Source organism: Prinia subflava, chromosome 2 (genome assembly GCF_021018805.1).
Source record: "Prinia subflava isolate CZ2003 ecotype Zambia chromosome 2, Cam_Psub_1.2, whole genome shotgun sequence".
Lineage (NCBI taxonomy): Eukaryota > Metazoa > Chordata > Aves > Passeriformes > Cisticolidae > Prinia > Prinia subflava.
The window spans coordinates 112,083,174-112,103,871 of NC_086248.1; the positions used below are offsets into that span (position 1 = coordinate 112,083,174).

General features: G+C 48.6%; 1 protein-coding gene across 6 annotated transcripts; it reads right to left on the reverse strand.

Annotated features, from left to right (window-relative positions):
- Window positions 1–561: 561 nt before the first annotated feature.
- Window positions 562–20,477, reverse strand: CHGB (chromogranin B). Of its 6 annotated transcripts, none has more exons than XM_063391624.1 (9): window positions 20,339–20,477; window positions 18,189–18,593; window positions 12,990–13,150; window positions 12,837–12,901; window positions 10,735–10,833; window positions 5,755–5,798; window positions 4,462–4,555; window positions 1,969–3,626; window positions 562–951 (listed from the first exon to the last, which is right to left on the reverse strand). In XM_063391624.1, exons 5-9 carry the CDS (start codon window positions 10,817–10,819, stop codon window positions 868–870), a joined length of 1,965 nt encoding a protein of 654 aa, XP_063247694.1. In that variant the 5' UTR covers window positions 10,820–10,833; window positions 12,837–12,901; window positions 12,990–13,150; window positions 18,189–18,593; window positions 20,339–20,477; the 3' UTR covers window positions 562–867. The 6 variants fall into 6 exon arrangements, with proteins under 6 accessions (XP_063247694.1, XP_063247695.1, XP_063247696.1 ...); XM_063391625.1 differs by having other exon boundaries at window positions 18,189–18,353; window positions 20,339–20,468; XM_063391627.1 differs by lacking the exon at window positions 10,735–10,833 and having other exon boundaries at window positions 563–951.
- Window positions 20,478–20,698: the final 221 nt, after the last annotated feature.

Consider the following 20,698-nt stretch of genomic DNA (forward strand, 5'->3'; position numbering starts at 1 on the left):
TTTCAGGTTTTATCTAACTCTGCTCTTTGTAAACTTCCCACTGTTGTTTTTCTGCTTTTTGGGAAGTTTCTCTTTTCTCCTCCTCCTCCTTATGTGAACAACCCATAAAAGGAGAGGATGTAGATTTCACCACCTCTTCATTCTAGATGGCTGATTGTCCTAGATACTGGCACAATAAAAACAATAACATGGGAAAAACATATTTGCACGGATTAGTTTGAGAAATAAACAGTGTGGGAACACAGGAGGAGTTAATTTAGGTCAAAGCCAAACTGGCTCCATTTCACCAGCAGTGACACTGACAGTCTCAACACTGAATCCCAGTTTTCAAATGTGCCATAATCCTTGTAAAATGCAGTGAAAAGAAGTAAGGAAATAAGAAATAAATCATTACTGAGATTTCAAAATGCTTCTTCCCTCTCATGCTCATGCCAACTGGCAAACAAAATGCACAGATGGGCTCCGTGTAATTTCTGAAAGGTATTGGTGGAGCACCTCTGTTTTGTGCACAATCTGCACCCCTGATCCAGCTCGCTCTGAGATCAGCCCATCAGCCAATGAACAAGGAGAAGGTTTGGTCCAAGATCAATGGTTTTTATTATTGCAAACTCAGACAAATATATTCCTGAAGAACACTAACACAATTATCTCCAAAAGCATATTAAAAATACCTGCCCACATGATAGGTTATATTACTAAAATTCATGCCATTCAGGTCTCAGGAGCATAACAGCAAATTAAAGACACTTTCAGCTGTGTAAATCACTACACGAGAGTGGACAGTGGATAGAATTTCCTGGGTTTAGGGCAAGCAACAATCCAGTGGCAGTGCATTTACCACAGAACACAGGAATTGCCAGGACACCTTCAGCCTCTCCTCAGGCTGTTGATCTTCTCTGCTATGCTCTGCAGCTCCAGATCCATGGTGGCCAAGTTTTCCAGCTGCCTTTCCTGTGAAAAAATAGACAGCGTTTTGCACGTCATGATGAACACTTGCAAATGTTTTGTTCCACCAGAAGGGGAGGAAAGGCCATTTCTAAGGCAGATCCTGTCTTGCCACCTCCCAGTCCCTGAGCAGAGTGGGTGTTAGGAGTGCAGCTCGTTCCTGGGAGATTGGTGAAATTCCCTGCTTGGGACTGAATTGAGGAAAGCATCAAAATTCTAATTCTGGGAGCTGCTGCTAATTACAGCCTCGCCTTTGTAGATTTAAAGCAGCATTACCCAGTGGTGGCCTCCTGGCGTGTCACAGCTGCAGGTGCTGTCCCTGGGAGGTGCCACAGAGTGCAGCCAGGGCACAGAGAGCAGGAGGAGCTTTATGCAGCCAATTCTTTACCACGATGACTTGTTAACACCAATTAACATCTGTGTCAATCCGTGCCCAGCCTCCACTGCTCCCAGCACATGCACAGACATGGTGACACGAGGAGGATGTGGCTGATGGAGCTAACTGATGGGTGTAGGGTCATTTTCCTGGATGCTGGAGCAGAACAGGAAGTCCAACAAAAAAAGGGATGCACTAGGTGTGAACTACACACACGGATTGGACTCGGATGCAATGTGGGTTCTGCTCTGCAATTCCAGCTGGGAAGTCCATGGGCAGCTGATTTCCCTCTAAACACCCAACTCACTTTTCAGCTCTGTATTTTAAACAGCCCAAGGGGTGCTGTCAGTTCCCCCTCTGCTCCTACTGCAATGGCACCTTGGTTTTGTCAGTCTGTAAAGCCTCCAAAGAGAAAGAAAATCTTTCCCTTCCTGCCTTGCAGCAGACAGGAGCTGTGTCCTGGGGTAGTTCAGCAAACTCAAAGTTCCACTGTTCAAAATAAGCTAATTTTTAAATCACTGAGGATCCTCTCTCAAAATGTGATTTAATCCTGTTTGTGTTCCTCTATGCACAGTTTCCCAGCTGCCTTGGGAATGGATTTGGAAGTGTGCTTCCCCAGCTTTTCAGAGAAGCTGCTGTGCACTTACCTCCTCTTCTGTCAGAGGCCTCTTGCTTAGGCTCCTTCTGTCGCTCCCAGCTCCATGACGTTTCTTTAGGTCTTCTCCAGAGCTGTACAGCTCTGGGAGCTCAGCTGACTTCTTCCTGTAGTTGAGAAGTTGTGCAAGTTGATCCATCTTGTTGTACTGCCTTTCCACATCATATCTGTTCGTTTTGCCAGGATTCCTCTTCTCGGTGCGCCTGTGCTTCAGAGCGCTCTGGATTTGCTTTTCTGACCACCAATCGTAGTCGTTGTATTCAGGGAAAAGGCTCTTCTCACTCAGGGCGGGCCTGCCTTCCTCCCTGCCCTCCAGAAGCTGCTCCCCTGCACTGTCCCTTTTGTCCAAGTGCTGGCTTTTCCACCACAGCAGTGGGTAGAAAGACCTGTAGGATGCTGCAGTTCTCTTCTCTTTCTCTGCAGGGAGATGGCCTCTGTACTCTTCTCTCTCTGCAAATCTTTCCTCCTCCTCATTTGCCACCTGCTCACTGCTGTGATGCTTCTTTTCCACCTCCTCCTCCCTCTGCTCCAGGCTGTCCTCGGTGCTGTAGTGCCTCCTGGCCTGGCCCTTGTGCTCTCGAGCCTTCTGTGCCCCTTCCCCGTTCCGTAGGTGGGATCTCCCTCCGACACGGCGCTGCCTCTCCTTGCTGAGGTACCTGTCCAGCTCTTCCTCGTTTTCACTGCCAAGGTCCATCCTCCCCTCAGAACGGCGTGATCCCTCGTGCTGTCTCCTCTCCTCACGCCACTTCTCACTGCTCTCCTCGCTGTGGTGGTGCCTCTTGTTTTCCTCCTCCCTGCTCTCCTGGCTCTGCTGCCAGCTGTCCCTGTGCTCCTCACTGCCCTGCTCTGCAGCCCTCTCCTCCTGCAGCTCCTCAGGCCTCCCAGGAGAGCCACCCTTCTCCTCAGACTCTCCCTGGTGCTTCTGGCGGTGCTTCCACTGCTCCCAGAGATTGGCCTCTCCCAGGTGTGATCCCCCAGCTGCTTCCCCCCTCTCACCACCATGGCCCCTCTTCTCTTCAGAGGAGTCACCTGCTCTGTGCTTCCCATGAAAACCTTTGGGTTTGTAGGGCTCCTTTCCCTCCTCCATTTCTTCACTCTCCTCAGACTCTTCTCGCTCCTGCTGGTGGGAGAACCCACGTTCCTGAGACTCATGCTGGTATTTCTCACTCCTTCCTTCCTCTCCCTCTTCACCCTCCCGGATTTGTCTGTAAGAGCTCTGCATTCCCTCCTCCAGGTGCCAGCGGCCCCTGGGGCTCTGATCATTCCCACCATGGAACTCCTCCACACTGACGCCCTCAGAGTGGGACTTCTTGGTGAGAACAGCAGCCTCTACATCTTCACAACACTTGCCCTCTTTGCTTTCCTCCTCACTGTGGTCATTCCTCTCCTCCTCTCTCCCAGTTTCCTGGTAGTGCTTTTTTTCTTCTGTGTGAAGTGCCTCATCCTGAGCAGGTGTGTGGTGTCCAGCCTCCTCCTCCTTGCTTTTACCTTCCTCATCACCTCCTTCCAGGTACTTTTTGGATTCCTCTTCTGCCTGCCTTTGTTCTTTCTCCGTGCTCCCTGTAGGATGTTTTTCGGTCTCTGCTGGGTCTTTGGGATCCCTCACTTCAGGCTGTTTATTTTCACTTCTCTCTCTGTCACTTTTATCACCTACAATAACAAAAGCAGCATCATGGAGTAATCCAACCCTCCACTGAAGTGTTATTTCAAAGAGATCACTGGCTTCCCAAAATGTCAAGGAAATTTGGACAGAACTGATATTTTAATTCTGCTTTTAAAATCACTCGTTTGCTACTATTTTGTATGCTTGCCTGGAAAAGGATTAACTAACTAATTAACTCCACTTAATTAGGCATTTTACAAGTTCCCCTGGAATTTCTCGAGTAATTTTCCTTCTTTGGTGGGTTTTTTTTTTGTTGGTTTTTTTTGGTTTTGGTTTTGGTTTTTGTTTTTGTTTTGTTTTGTTTTTTAAATCAGATCTTTAGTACTGAATCAAGCTAGCTCTCATTCCCATTAAAAATCAATGGGTCCTGGAGTTGTGTTCAGTCCTTTGAATGTCAGACCTGGCCCATCACAGATGCTTATTCTCAATAAAAAGACAACCATCTATTACATGCTACCCAAAACACCAGGGATTTTTTAGCAACTTTTAAAAGTTTTTTAAAAATTGACTTCAAAAAAAAATTCAAAGAAATCTGATGCTTTGCAATAGTTATGCTTCATCTTCCAGGCTATCTCAAGAGTTTGTCAAGTCCTCTGAGACTCTCCAGGTGGTTCGAGGAGAGAGGCACAAGTGTCAGGCAAGAATCCCTGACAATTCCAGGTCAGGCTGTTTGTTCCCTGAGCAGAAGGAAACCAGAATGCTGGTGCTGGAATTTGGAGGCACCACTCTCACACAGGCTGAAGGAACATCTCACCAGCTCCAACACCAGAGAGAAACCAAGCACCAAACTCCTTCCCTGGGTTCAGGTAACGTTGTACTCACTCTTCCTCAGGATTTCTTTGCATTCAGGATCAATGGGGGGTGCATTTGGCTTGGACAGAGCGTTGGACAGAACCTCCACGATGCACCGGGTGACCTGGAGGAGACAGAACAGCAGAGAAAAGCCTCAGGGCAAAAATGGAAACTTCACTTCTGACCCAGCTGGTAGAAAAGCTTGTTTGGGATTAGAGTTCAGGCTACTGTTAATGAGTTTTGAGTAATCCTGTGCATTTGGGCTTTGCCCCTCACTCCTGTACCAGCAGGAAGAGATCCCATCTCTTTTTATCTCCCCTTCTTTTGTTTGCAGAGGTAAGGGGCTTCTTTTGTACCTTTTTAAGTATTAAATACCCTCCTCAGTGCAAAGAGGAGTCAAACAATGTGTGGTAACACACCCTAGAAAACAAACACATTCAAAGGCTGAGGATTATCCTGTAGGATCTGTCCAAATGAGGATACTGCAAAGGCAGTTTGGGTTTAAAGCACCTCGATGTCCTCTGTGAGGGACACACTCCACACCTTTTCACCTGTGTGTGCTCTGAGTCCTGCCTGCTTTTTAGCACTGAACATTCAACTGGATTGTCTGGAAGCAGAGAAAATGGATTGATTTAGGGAAGTCACACAGTGTGCTCTAATTCTAAGCACTACCAAAGTGTCTCCTCTCTATAAAATGATTTACAGGTGCTGAAGTTGTTGGTGAGAACAAGTGCTCCTCTTTGCTGGGGGTACAAGAGCCTCGGGCTGACCATCTGGGAGGAGACCATGAGACATTGATAGAGCCATTTGTCTTTTAGCTCTTTTTGGTTATTACCAGGTGTTTGCTGATCTAAATGATCACAGCAGCAGCCAGTGCAGGGCTCTGGGGTCAGGTTGAAGGGTCTGGGAGCAGCTGATGGCATTTATTTAATCACACAGGGTAAGATCCCTTTCCAAAGCAGGACAGGAGGGACTACACCACAAAGTCTGTCACACAGTTGCTAACTGCAGGTATTTCATCTTTCCCCAGGCTGTCAGTACAGGAACACAGACTGTGCAATATTTCAGATCACTTCTCAAGCAGCTGTACAATGCAGAGCCTCACAAGTACCACAGTGACACAAGAGCAGCTCCCACTCCCACCGAGGTGCAGGCAGGCACCTCCTGGCAGCTAAAGGCACTCCGAGTTCCACCTCAGCCATCAGCTTTTACAAACTTACCCTCGGGGAAAAAAAGAAATGAAGCCTTGCCCTGAGAGTTTAAAGAAATGGAGAACACATCACTGATATTTTTCTGAGGTTGGTTTGACAAGCAGCTACTCACCATTTCCTCAGTGTGGTCTTTTTCCACTGGAACTGTGCTGGCACCTGGAAGAAAAGCCAATTATTAGAGACTCATTAATACAAGCATCACTGACAGGAGTCCTCAGTCAAATTGGTCCGATGGGACAGCTCGAGTTTTGGGTTGGCAGCCAACTAAATCAAGCACATTCCACATTAAATCTTTCCTTATTTGGATGGAAAAGCCATGTAAAACTGAGGCATAGCACAAGAGAAGAGGCAGGGTATCACTGTAGCACTAAAATAAAACACACCAAGAATAATCCCACACACAAAAAATGCAACACCAAAGAAAGGCACGCCTAAATTCCAAAATAGAACTTTACTTCAAATCAGGTCTTTATGTAGTTGCACCTGTTTGATGGTAAAAAAAAAATAAATCAAACTCAACAAGAAAGGCCTGTTTGCACCCCAAGAACCTTCTGGCTTCTTGAAGAAGCTCTAGGTGCACCCCTGCCAACAGCAGACCATTCTTCAAGACTTTAAAGCAGCCAGTGTCCCAGTCCTGCTGGAGAAATGCTGTCTTACTTGGAGGCAGCTCCTGGAAGGATGGAGACACCAGAAGGCACAGGAAAATCTCCACTCACTGAATAGTCCATTATCATTCCAAGAAATAAACAAAACCCCCTCAAATCTCAGTGAAAAACTACTCTGGAAGGAAGCAGTATAGCCCATCCCTCTCTGTCTCTGCCCTGAGGACAAGTGGGATAACACACACCTCCTTCCACCAGTTCTACTGTACCTGGGCCAAGGAATTTGCTTTTGGAAAGAAGCTACTGCCAGTAAAACCTCTGTGCTGCCTTACTCTGCCATCACTGCTGCAGTATCTCCAGCTGGTTAATGAGCTTGGCTGCTGTGTGTTATTAATAAACTGTGTCAATTCCCATCCACTGGGAGATTTCCAGGAGTGAGGTTAAGCACCTCTGCCAGCCACCAGGAGTGTGTGGAAGCAGGGCCTGTTGAATCCTGGCCTCCCACAGGGTGCAGAATCACAGCACACAACACACAGCTTGGGGTGCAGCTCCTTACACGGGTCAGGAGAGTCCTGAACACGACCAGGACCTCTCTGTGGCTGCGGCAGTGAGAGACCCCTGAAACAGATGAACACAAGGCACATTGTGGAGATACAGGAGGTCAGTTTTATCTCTCAGGAGAATGAACACTGCCCCAAGGAAGACAGGAGCATGTGGCCTTGCACTATTTAAAGCAACACAACCTTTCTTCTCTGTGCTGGCAGAGGAAGCAGACATCCCCTGGAGCACTGACTCAGAGTGTAATAGCTGAGCATCCTTCAATAATAACTCCTGATATTTCTGTGCTCTCCCCCAAACACATATGTAGGGACGTGCCTCTCCAGCCCCCACCCTTCCCTGTGTGTACGAGTGCCATCAGAGAAGGGAACCCACACAAGGAGAGCACAGAAGGGATTCCCCTAAAATAGCACTGCATGCCTCCCCCAGAGTGCCAGGTGGTGTGTGAGGGGAGATGGTGCTGCACAGAGCCAGAGCCAACCCCCTCCCCATCGCTGACTGAGGCGGGCTCTGAGTCCCTTCACTCATTATCCAAGTGATTATCACACTGCTGCAGCCCACCCTGCTGCATGCACGGGGAGCAGGATGGACAAACATGGGGGCAGCAGACAAAGGCCCTGCCACTGAAAAAAAAAGTGCTGTTCTTAAAAAGATATTCTCAATCCCACAGGTGCTGGGGATGCTGCTCCTCCAGCAGGAGCTGATCCCAGCCTCCACTCACATGAAAGCACAGTAAGAGCCCCTTCCCTGCCTCTTTGTGGGGAGGTTCCTCTGCTCCTCCAAGCAAACCTGCCAGGCACCAGGGCAAACATCTGACTTTGTGCTTTTAATGAAGGAGCCACAGCGCATCTCCTGTGAGCGAGACCCACGTGAGGTGATAAAGCACAGAGCACCCAAGCTCCTGGACATCTTCTCCTACTTCAGGCCACCCCCTGAAGACAAAGTCAGGTTGCACCCCCTGCCTTTGCTGTGTCATTCAAAGCTCACAAGAGCTTGGTTAACAGTGAAAGCCAGCATGAACAAAGAGGGAGCATCATAACGACGTCAGGAGAACCAAATGGTATTGGACATATGTCACATTAACCTGCTGGAGAAACAGAATGAGCCTGCAATCCCTGCCAGAGCCTGAAATAACACCCTGAGGCAGCTGCTCTGCCAGGGCTGAGCCAGGAAGGCAGTGGGGAGCCAGCAGTGCCCCACTTTACCCACGTGTTGGCAGTGCCAGCCCACTCCAGCTGGCCAGAGCTCCCGTGGGGCCACCTGCCACCTGGAGGTGCTGGCCAACACGGCCACCTCCCTCTCTGTGTGCCAGGAGGGGTGAGGCCATCACCCTGCCAGGGACAGCAGGGCCAGGGCACCCACCCTGTGGCTCACAGGAACGCAGCAGACAGGAGCACTGTGGGGATCCAGAGCACGGGCCAGCACGGGCACCTTGCACCTGAACACAAAACTTGAAACAAACCAAGCCCCACCAAGCAAAGCTCAGCCCTGGCTCTGCTTTACCCTCCTGAACCAAGTCTGCCCAGGCAGTTATGAGCAGATTATTTGATTTTGCCTAAGTGCTGAGAGTTGATGAAGATCATGAAAAATGATGATAAATGCAGGACAAGTTCACACGGTTTTTGCTTGCATCTCCAAGATTAGAACAGATCCTCGGGTGGGTCCCTAATGAAATCCCCACACGGCTTTGTTTCATCAGTGCAGATGACTCAGTGCAGTGTCATTCCTCATCAAAATGTCACAGTGTCTTCCTAGGCAGGATCACTGAAATTTAGGCATATTGATCTGCAGGAGTACTAGAAAGTTCTTGAAGTTAATGTTTAACCAATTCAACATCTGAAAGCACGACAGCCACAAAGGATGTAAAGAAGTACCTGATCTGTTTGATGGCATAAACAGGAAAAAACATTTGGTAACAAACCCCCACAGAATCTATGGTATAAGCGTGGTGAGCTTCTCTGTGTTGGGGTCTCTTCCCCCCCATATTCCACCCTCCCTCTTTGATTTCAGTAAAGGCACTTGAAGGCAGTCAACTTCCTCACAGTCTCAGGACAAGTCCCAGAAGCGTGGAGTCTTTGAACAGACCTAAAGCCAAAACACTCAGCCCAGAACCACACCGACTCTTTCAAGCAATGATGTAAGTATGCATAAAACATGATAGAGGCAAGCCACTACCTCATTCTATTGTGCTTAAGCTTGGGGTTTTAGCATTTAACGCCGCGTGCAAAACAAAACAAACCAAAACAATCCTGTTAGTTAAACCTGCAGAGTTGCTACTTTGCCATCACCTGGCAAAAACCCAGCAGCACCCTTGTAACGAGGCGGCACCGGGAAGTCTTTGTGCAAAGATGCTGCACTGGGATAAAAATAAAGGCGGAGCAGGCGGGGAGCTCTCGCCCAGCGCCATCCCCACGGCCCGGCCCCACCGCCTCTTGCCGAGGGGCAACCCCGGGCTGCGTGTTCCGCACCTCGGAGCGAGCCCCTCCATCCCTGGGGCTGCGTGTCCCGCACCCCGGACCGAGCCCCTCCATCCCTGTGTCCCGCAGCCCGGAGCGAGCCCCTCCATCCCTGGGGCTGCGTGTCCCGCACCCCGGACCGAGCCCCTCCATCCCTGTGTCCCGCAGCCCGGAGCGAGCCCCTCCATCCCTGTGTCCCGCAGCCCGGAGCCAGCCCCTCCATCCCTCCATCCCTGGGGCGCTCCCCGCTCACCTGCCAGGGCGGCGGCCGCCAGCAGGGCGAGCAGCGCCCGCGGCCCCATGCTCGGCTCGGCTGGGCTCGGCTGCGCGGCTCCGGCGCGGTTTAAAAGGGGAGAGGGGGCGGAGGAGCCGGGCGGGGGGCCCCGGGGAGCTGCGTCACCGCCAGCCCGTGGCTGTGCCGCCCCCGCCATCGGCATCGGCCCCGGCCGCCCCCTCCCCTCCAGAGCGGCGCAACTTTCTCACAAGCCGAGCTCATTTTCCCTTCCTTGGCAACTACGGCAGCCGCCCTTCGTGCCCCCCGACCGATACTTGCAAGAACCCTGTACATCCCCCCGCCCCGCCATGCCTCAGAAAAGGGGAAAGCGGGGCTTCCCTGCCTTTCTCCAGCTCTCAGGATGCGCTATCATCCTCTCCCACCTTTCCCACCGTCGGAGGATGCCGAGCCTCTGCCGAAGGGAGGAGGTGCGGTCACCCATCCCTCTTAAACAGCTTCCACAAGAAAGCACCGCCGCGCTCCCACATTCCTTTCCGACCAAAGCCTCTTCAGGTCCTGCTGCTGCAGCCTTTTCTTCCTGCAAGGTTTTTGTCCCTTCCCCTCCCCTCGCTGCTCCCTCCTCTCACAGCGTCCCCCCAGCCTCTATCCAGTACACCCAGAGAAGGAGTAATGCCAGTTCTCATGTCCCCTGGGGAGGGAACGACACGCAGCATTCCCCAAGAGTTCTACCAGGGAAATCACTGCTCTCAGCATCCATCTCCACAGGCAAACCTCTTATTTACTGTGAGGATGCTCTGGGGAGCCAGAGGAAGCCTACAGAGATCTACTTTTACATCGTTTCCTTTAACAGCCCCCGCTGTCCCAATTAATCCTTAGTGGAATAAAAAGCTCAAATGACAAGTTAAAATGAGGTCTCCACAGAGGAAGTCTGAATATTCCACCCTGTTCCCTTCAGAGCCAGACAAAGACCAGAACTCCTTTTTGTTTTCATTAACCCTCAGAGGGCCATCTCCACTTCTACATGTATTTTGGGTTTTCTGTTTTGCCTGTCCTCAGAGGCAAGCAGATGGCCCTCTAATTGCCAGCGTTCCTGGAGGACAATGGATCTATACATCAGGCTGGCAGTTCCCTCTGTTATCATCCTGTGTGCCATTCCATTGTCCATGAACAATGGCAGGCTGCTGCAACCACGAGGCCTTTAAAGACAGAAAACAGGACACAAGCACTCCAATCAAACTCACAAGGGAAGCAGGAATTCCAGCTCCATTGGAAGCCTGTTTCAGGAGACACCAGGAGGCAAAGCCAGACACCTTCTTCACCCTGCATTCAGCTTAAAATTTCTGCAAAATAACCGAACCCAGTCACCCGGCCACCATGGAGGAGAAACCATCTGCAACATCTCCCAGCCTCCCCTCCTGCTCCTGCACTGCCTATGCCAGCCCTATCTCCATGGGCAGATGCATCTCTGGAAATGTCCAGCCTTGGCTTTGGGAAGTCAAAAGCCTCTTTCAAAAGACTTTCAAACTTCCCTAGCTCCAAAGCCCCCATGTCCTCCCCTGTCTGAGTGAGGATTCAGCCTGGCCTCAGCCTCTTCAGCTACTCATGACAAATTTAAGTGGAACAGTTGCTTTTTATGTGTCTCTGCTTCTGCAGACATATAAATAGCATGTTTTGCCATCAGTTACATCAGGGTCTACCCGGGTGCACCTTCACACCTTCAGCTTCCATCAGGTTCGAGGTTAAAAAGATTTGCAAGTGTTGCAGGAGGTCCCTGACAGGAGTAGGGACAGAACTGGCTGGAGTGGATCCAACTCCGTCTTCAGGGCAGGATTCCAAAACAGCATCCCACAGACTTTTCTGCCACCACTGGAAAACCAGAGCATCCAAGCATCTTGCCAACAGTTAATTGAGCCAGCCTCTATTTTCAAAGCACTGCCTCTTCACATGGACTTTTACAGCCAGGTATCAGCTGGGGTGAGCTTCTGTGCAGATCAGGAGAGAGCTGTGACTGCACTAAATCAGGATTACTGCAGGCAAGGGCACATTTCATTTGATCAGCTGTGAGTGGCACACCCCAACCTCCTTTCTCAGATGTGTCAGGACTGACTGCAGTGACATCCATGCCTCACAACGTTGTGGCAATCCATTGCTCTATGAATAAACAATATTTATCCTGTGGGATTCTCTCAAATACAAATGCTTTAAAAAATTACACATTTGGCTCATGCCAGAAGCTGCAACTTCAAAGGATGACAGGCAAATTTCTGTGCCTGAGCGCCTTCTAAATTGAGAGGAGACTGCATGAGGAATATGAGGATTGCTCTTCTAATTAGATGTGCTAGTGGGGATTATCTCTATTCTTGGATGCCAATTAAAATCCTGCAGCCCATTCCACGAACAAACTCATCTCTCTCATTCAGGAGAGGGTCTGGAGAAAGACAGCTGCACCTGAAGGCCACCATCCATCCAGTGTCACTAACAGAACCAAAATCCTTCCAGACACCTTGGCACGTGCAGTGCAACAGGAGGGGTGATGGAGCTGCACAGCTGATCCATTTTTGGGTCATTCTTCCACAAAAGTGAAACGTGACTGTCACCACCTGTGGCCTCAGCACGTGGTACCATTGCCCAGCAAAGGGAGCTGCAGCTGAGACACCCTGTGTGGTACAGATGGGGGATTGCTGTAGCACAGGCAAATATCTTTTTTTTCCTTTTCTGTATTTATAAAGCACCTCACACTGTGGGGTTTTGTTCATGCCATATGCACTTAGGCAGTGCAGAAACAGCTGCTACAAACTGACTGCTGGTCTTCAGTGTCAAAAGACTTTCTTCTGAAAAAAACCCAAAAAATTTACAAGGTGTTTTTGCTTAAAAACCTTAAAAGTTCAGTCCAATTCTTCTTGAATTGTCTTTCTTAGTCTTCATTTAAAAAAGTAAATTTTCTTCACTTGTAAACCTCTTCTTTTCCATGAAGTATCCTTGTAGCTCCTGTTTTTCAGTGATGTATCTCTTCCACAGAAATGAGGTCAAATATTATATAGTCAAACTGCAAAGAGGTTTAAAATAAACCTACAAGGCTTCATATCATAACTGTTAAATGATATGCAAAATACATGCACAGACTCTGCTGTGGTCTTCTGGAAAAAGCCCTGTGCTACCTGATACAAATCCTCAGGGATTCTGGATACACTCACAGGCTACAGAACGGAAGAAAAGAAACCACTGAACCCAAAACAAACCCAAAACAGAGGTGGGAGAGGGGAAGACCAAGTATAAACACAACCATTTCTCCAACATCCCAGATTTTCCAGAGAAGATTTTCCCATATGCTGTTCACACATACCTCTCTTCTTCTCCAGTCACCCTTCTCTCAGTTTGTTAGCTCAGATGGCAGAAAACTTGATTATGCTGCAACAGAAAAATAAGTTTAAAATAATAAACAAACAAATAAATAGCATAACTTTGGCCTAGGGGATAAAGGACAATTTTTCCATACTGCAGTCAGTGTGAAGTGCCACTTCCTAGGTCCTTCCCCAGTAGCAACTCGCTGGCATTGCTTGCTCCAGGCAGCAAATGCAGCTTATCTCCTGCAATTCCACTGGTAAATGTGTCCATGAGAAGGATGACCCTGATGGGAAACAACAGGAACATCTCCTCCTAGAAGAGAAAGCTGGAATCTGCCTAATAATGTGGGCATCACTGGGATTTTTAGTCAAAAGACTTCATTTTTTCTGTGCTGCCACTTCTCACCTGACTGTCAGAAAAATCATCTGCTGGACTCCAAGTCAAAACTGACCACTGCAGATGAATTGCTCATCAAGTTAAAATGCAGCTTTTGGACTTTGAGCAGGGGCACAAGAAGCCCTGACAGGATTCCTCATGGATTTACAAATTCAGCTATGACTAAACCATCTCCCAGCCTCAGCTGCCACCAGACTGCCCTGCTGACAACACAAGCAACCTCCACAGCCCGGGCGCCTCCTCCTCTGCAAGGGGGGAAGTAAGAGCACCCCAACACCCTCCTGACAGACCAGGAGTCCTGGGCAATGAGCAGTGTCCAAAGCTGCCAACACATCTCTCTGGGCTGGCCTTTGGAGGGTTAACATCACTGCAGGACTGGAGTTACCTGCTGCTTTTTATCTTCTTTTCTGCCAGAGCCGGGATTAAATGCTCGAGATGTTGTTTCGTGTTTGGACTCAGACGTTCACTAATGCTTATCTACAGAACAGTCTCACAAGCTGTGAGTTCCAGCTAACAAAGTAAAAAATGGCTCTGTCTCTATCTCTTTTGAAGGCCTTTTAAGCACAAACTGTTCAATTACAAAATCACACCTAAATTATTTTTACTTTTAACCCAATAACCAACCACCTGTGGTCCACAATGTGGATTTTTCTATCCAATTACAAAATACCAGCCAGATCAATGAAGGAGAAGGTGAAAAAGAAGGACTGGCCTCCGCCCTAAAACCTCCATCTTGCCTTATATCTATTACTGTATTCTAAAGCCTTAAACTCTAAGTTTTCCACCCTGTGATATCACACACTTCTATTCAAACTACACAACCACAGTCCCAGAGCTGTCACTCAATTTTGGGAGCCTTTTCCATGGCCTCATGTCCAATGCAGTGTTTGCTTGGGGGTCAGTGCCTGTGAGCACAGACAGTCTGAAATTCTCAGTGCCCAGGGCCAGAGAGCAGCTGGAGATTGCTGGAGCATCTCATCCTGCAGGCTGGGCACGGCTGAGCTGCACGCCCAGGTGCTGCCCCAAAGAAAGCCCTTCATAAAACCACCTCTGCCAATGCCCCCTGCTCTTTTTTTACTCACACTGGTTAATTAACCTCCTTGGTGGACTTTGGGGCCTCTGTAGTAGAATATAAAACAAGTTAGAAATTTCTTTCAGCAAATGAAATGTGGACTTAAGCCCTCGTATTTTGAGTACTGCTTGTCATTAAGCAAAAATGACTTTAATAGTTGCCTTTGCACTGCAAATAATTACATTCAGGCCATTAAATTGCCCCATTCAGTGTTCCCTGCCTGCTTTTTGTCAACTGTGTATGTTCCATTTAATATTTAAAGACTGGGGCACTACTCTGGCTTATTTAGTAATTAATTTCTTTAAATATTTATAGCACTTTGACTCTCAGCAAGGGTTCTGCTTGGTAAGAACAATACTGTTCTGTGGTTGACAGTGTCACGGAAATTTCAGAGGCAAATTTCCATTTTGTAACATAAAAACATATAGATTTCTGCAACACACTGTAATGCTTTCAGAATGAAGTTTTTATTACTGAACAATGTATGTACTGAAAAAAAATTCCAATTATGCCCTTGCACATAATCACAGACTGAAAACACAGTGTTGAAAACACATACTATTTTATGATAGTAGTCACACAGCAAAAGGAATTGCCTGAGAAATTTTCCATCACCTTTTTTTTGAACCGCCACAGGCACAAAGAACAAAACCCAATTGCAAAAGAAACCTAGGAAAGAGAGAGAAAAACCTGCAAAATGCAGGAGGATATTTTACTAGCATCTCTTCCCCTTAGAATATCCTTTTTCCTTTTGCATACCCTGATTTTAAGACTTTTAGGCCCTTTGTGTGAAGCACTGAGTGGTTATCAACAAAGCTTGAAGGGCTTAAGCTTAAAGGCAGCCTTGGGAAATGAGAGTGGCAGGAAGATGCTCCATCTGTGTAAATTTGTCTAGTAACCCTGATGGTGGGAAAGTGATCCAAACAGGAAAAACAGGAAAAGAGACGTTGAAAGAGACTCTGCTGCCCTGGATTTGAGAAAGAACAAGCCACAGTGAGTGGCTTTGGCAGCACTCAGGTGAGGCACACTGAGCCTGCAGGATGTCATGCCCTGGCTTTGGGAAAAATCAGCTGCAGAGGCACCCCCTAGCAATGGGAACAGAGGAAGAGGCAGAGGAATCACACCACTGCATGCTCAGCCTAATTCACTGCTGCCTTGGGAAAGATTTCCCCAGCCCTCAAGACAGCAGTCTGTCTCCTCATCCCACAAGGGTTTTTTCCCTTCGTAATTCACGTGCAACCAGTCTATTCTTGAACACCAGGCAGGCATCGACGCTCCCAGAGGCAGAACCACGGGGCTTGTCAGCACTCACACGTTCATCATGCGGTGCTCAGCTTGTCTCAGGCACCAGCCATGGGCGAGATGCAAAAACAAGGATCAAAACCAGGCTGTCCTCACAGAACAGGGGGGCCTGGACCACAGATGCAAAATCTCTGTTACTGTTTGAACCTCTAATTGCAGGGTTTTGAGGGGAATGGCTGTTAGAGACGTGGGTGTAAATGCCCTGCCCTTTCACTCTTTCTCTGAAGCTCTCAGATACCCAAAACAAGCTGCAGGCAGCTTAGAAAGAACTAATTGGTAGAAATCACACTGAAAATGTGTTGCAGGGCACAGCATCCCCACCTCAGTATCCCTAATTACAGAATCATTCTGCTCCTCTGGCCAGGAGGTGCTGATTTTAGCACCACTCCTGGCTCATCTCTCACAGCAGTGCAGACAACACTGCGAAGTGATACCTGCCCTGAGGCTGACTGACACTTCCCATCACAAGAACCTACCTTCCAACGCAAGAGAAAGTTTGTTTGGCTTGAAGTGATGGTGAAATTCTCTATGACAGTTGTTTCATTACAAGACTTTCCCTCCTGAGTCCCTGCACCTGCAAACAAACAGGCCATTGCAAAGGCAATTTAAAAAAAGGTTTGACCTTTCAGCCACACGTTTTCTGGCTTTGGTTAGCTCCAGCTACTGCTTTAATCACATCTTATTATTTCATGCTCTGTGTGCCAGATTTTACTTTTAAGGAAGAAACGCTGGCATATGTTGTTGCCTAATCGATGTGTGTGGGAAAATAGTCATTAGGGAAAGCCTACAGAAGAGGGTATTTTTAAAATGAAGTCCTGTGTTGTGGGAAAACATATGCCCCACACAAAATCACCAATGCTCAGCAATGAAATGGCCACATTTATACAGGATGTACGCTGCCTGTCATATAGCAGTTTTAACAAGCACATGTCCTGAGATACCCAGGCACAGCAAAGCACCTCCAGCTCCTGGGGAAGAATCCCCTGCTGGTGTAAACTGCACTCATTTCACTGGGGCTGCTCAGGGCCTGCTGCAGCACCTGTGGCAGGAGCTCAGCTCCTCCTGGCTGCCTCTGCGCTCCAGGACTGGGTAGGTCGCTGGCATGAATCAGCACCTCCCACCAGCAGCGTGTGGGAGGGAAAGCAGCAGAGAGGCCATTGATACCAAACATCCTGGAGCAGCTCCCAGCCCAGGGAATGACTTAACAGCAGCAAGGATGACAAAAGAGCTTGGCTCAGGCGTTTGTGTAAGGGAATAGAGGCAGCGCTGTCAGCCTGCCAGACCTGGTCCTAGGCTGAGCCCACTCCAGCGCCCGGTGTGCGTGGGCAGTGCCCACAGCAGCAGTCAACCCATGGGGCACTGGGGGTGCTGCTCCAGCTGAGGGGCAAAACACCCAACCTGTGGAACCCTGGGCACTGAGAATTTCAGGCTGTCTGTGCTCACAGGCACTGACCCCCAAGCAAACACTGCATTGACCTGAGGCTGTGGAGAAGGCTCCCAAAACTGAGTGACAGCACTGGGATTGTGGGTGTGTAGTTTGAATAGAAGTGTGTGATAGCACAGGGTGGAAAACCTAGAGTTTAAGGTTTTAGAATACAGTAATATATATAAAGCAAGATGGAGGATTTAGGGCAGAGGCCAGTCCTCCTTTTTCACCTTCTCCTTCATGGGTCTGGGTGGTGTTTTGTAATTGGACAGAAAAGTCTTCATTGCAGACCACGGGTGGTTGGTTATTGGGTTAAAAGTAAAAATAATTTAGGTGTCATTTCATAATTGGACAGTTTATCCTTAAAAGACCTTGTAGAGAAACAGATATGGGTCCATTTTTGTTAGCTAGAAGTGCTGTAGCACCCATGGTCTGTGAGACTGTACTAGAGATAAGCATTAATGAACATCTGAGTCCGAACAAGGAATACTGTCTCGAGCATTTAATCCCAACTCTGGCAAAAAGAAGATAAAACTCAACACCAACCCAAAGCACACGCACCTCTAACAGACCTTGGGTGAGATTTGGATCTGGGCTGTGCAGCAGGGAAAGCCCTGGGCCATGTCAAGTCCTCACCATGTTCTGTGCTCCTCCTACTTAGCCATTGGGGATCAATTTTGGCCTTGCCTGTCTTACCCTATGGGACTGGCTCCCCACCTTTTACTTTACTTTGCTTGAGGATCTTGTGGGATCTTGTATATCCAGAGCCCTGAAAGGTGCCATAGGTTTTCAGGTGCTGTTCTAAGGTAGGCTCAGAGAGCTGCTCCTCAGCTGTGAGCCTTGAACAAACAGAAGGAAAATGCCCTTGGATTTGTTCTGCAGTGTAAGCCCACAGATGCCTTTGCTGAAGCAGCCCCCACACACAGGGGGATGAAGAGGGTGAAAACCATCAGTGCTGGCCAGCCAGTTGAGGAGACAGGGTGAGCTGGGACCACAGAAGTGCCAAAACTCAGTCAAGGGCAAGCCAGGGAGAGAGGAAGGCACCTCACCTCTCAGGAATAAGCTCAGTTTCTCAGATTATTGCCCAGGCTGGGGGGAAATGGAGAGAACATGGGACATTTCTGTCAGGGCTTCCTACCACTCTTGGTACTCACCATGCAAAAGGATTGTCTTTTTCCCTTGAGGAAGCCAGGGACAGTCACATCCATGATCCACTGGAAGTGAGCAGTGCACAGCAGAAATGCAGCACTCCTGATTCTGAGGAGTGCAAGCTTCTCAAAAGACCGCATGTTTCAGCAGCATGGAGATTACCACGTCCTCTGCAAGATGCCAGCCAAGATTTGTAGATATGAGTCATAATCCAAATTTTTCAGCTGCATCCAGTCTGTTCTGCCCACGCTGGTCCTTAAAATTGAACAGTTTCATGCTCTCCTCTGCCAGTATCTCTCTTCACACTCTTTCAGCAGTCACCTTTTCTCAATTTTGTCATTCCAAGCTTCTTTTCTCTTCCATCAAAACCCAGTAGGGATGTCTCAAACATCAGTAGCAGCAGGTCTCTCCTGAGAAGCAGAAACTTCCTATTTTTCTGCAACCTTTCTTTGTGGAAATTGCATGTCTTTGGCTCTCTTTTTTTAATTAAAATGATTTCTTAAAAAGTCTGAATAGGAGACCAGATGGTTTCAGAGCTAACCCAAAGCCCTGACCAATTCACAAACACAGCAACTAAAGGGATTCAGACACAGACCTCTGATTTCTCCATCTCTCTCCTCATGGGAGTTTATTTCCCTTAAAATGGCAGTTAAGAGGTTTTGCACAGCAGCTAATTTAACTGTGTGGAACAGCATAAACACTGGCAAAAATTAAAAGCAGCAACCTCTGATTCCCACTGAAGACCTTCCTTCTTCCCTGAACATCCTTAGCAACATCTCCCTGCATCTGTCACCACCAATGCCCTTGTGGCTGTGGCAGGTCTGTGGGGGTAGAGCAGCGTGAGCTGGCAGAGGGGCCAGTGATGTTCCTGTAATTACTGACAGCACACTCAGGAGCATGTTTGCTTTTTCCAGCTGTAGCTGTGGCTAAACCAGCTGATGTTACCATTCTCTATAGTTTTTGCCAGCAGGATGCTTTCATTTGGATTTTGATACACAAGCACCCGTGGGTTTGTTTGCTGCTACAGAAATGATGCTGCATCCTCAACTCTTTTTTTTCCCCCCTAGCACCATGAACTTGAGCAATGCTGGGGGAGCAGCTGAAGGTCTGCTCCAATATTCTGTGTGCCCTCCAGCACATGTACAACACCTCTGCCATAAAAGCAAGCAAGCAACACGCTGAGCAGGACCACCACAAAGCCAGATGTACTGGTTCCACGATGACTCAAGGACAGCAAACTAAAGCCAGGCACTTCCAATAGAAATCTGTTTGCAAAGAGAAGTCCTAAGACTTTGGCCCTCACTTGCAGCCAGCTGGGCCTCCTCCTGTTCTGACTGAAGGCAGCAGCCAAATTTCCATTGCCTTTGCTGGAAGCACCTGCAGAGCACAGCAGCTGTGCCAATGTGCCAGGGGCAGCAAGGCAGGAATAGCAGCCCCCTGAGGGACTGCAGGAGGGGATGTGACATGCAGGAACACAAACACCCACTCTGAGATCTCGCCAGTTTGGACAGGAAGTGCATGAGAGGTCCCAGCAGCTGGGCTGGCAAACACTGGGTATCAAACACCACAACTGGTGTGAGCACTGTGGCTGCAGTGACCACACTGATGGTGACCTTTGAGACCCCAACCACCCCCTCCTTTTCTTTCTTTCTCCTTTGTCCATCTGCTGCCATCTTGAGCACATCCCTTCCTCTGGCACTCTGTGCTTCCTTGCTCACACCCACGCTGGAGAACGGCCTCCCCAGCCTGCAAACAACATCACTACAGCAAACTGCTCCTTCAGTGGACAGGCCAGTGGGTAGAAAACACGCACAAAGACATTCATCTGCCTGGCAGAGGCAGTAAAGCAACAAAGAAGCAGCCCAGCCCAGAGGCTTCAGAGAGAGGAACCTTAATGGCTGTGTGTGGGTTCATTGCTCTGTTGCTGACTGACATCAGCCTCTCTGGGCTCACAGAAATCCCTTTCATTTTAAAAGGAACATTCCCCCTGGGATCTCATTAGCACCATCATGAAAGTCAGAAAGGAACTGAAGGTTGTTGGGGGGGAGATGGTAGGGAGGTAAACAGGACAGAAGCAATGTCAGAGAACATACTCAGAGCTGTATTTTCTCTTTCTCATGCACACACACATTTTCTTTCTGTTAGAAAAACTCACCTGGCATTGCAATCATGAGCTGTGGAGCAATAGTCTGTAGGTAAAAACGCAGAGCTAACAGTCTGTTATAGCCAACAGCACTTGGACAGCTGTGCCCACCCAGGGGCTGGACCACTGTTAACCTGGGGTAAGGATGCAGGCCAGCTTAAAAGCCTGGTGGATATAAATTATCATGTTTGATGTCCCAGCAACAAACCCTGCATGGCCCCTCCCAATGAGTCCACACATCCCAAGCAGTTCCACGGATGCTCCTTATGCAGTGCAGCCCTCCAGAGAGCAGGGTGCAAGGTCTGGTGGGGGTGAACCCCTGAAAGTCTCCTCTTCCTGGAGGGAAAGCAAAGCTCTGATGACAGAAACAAA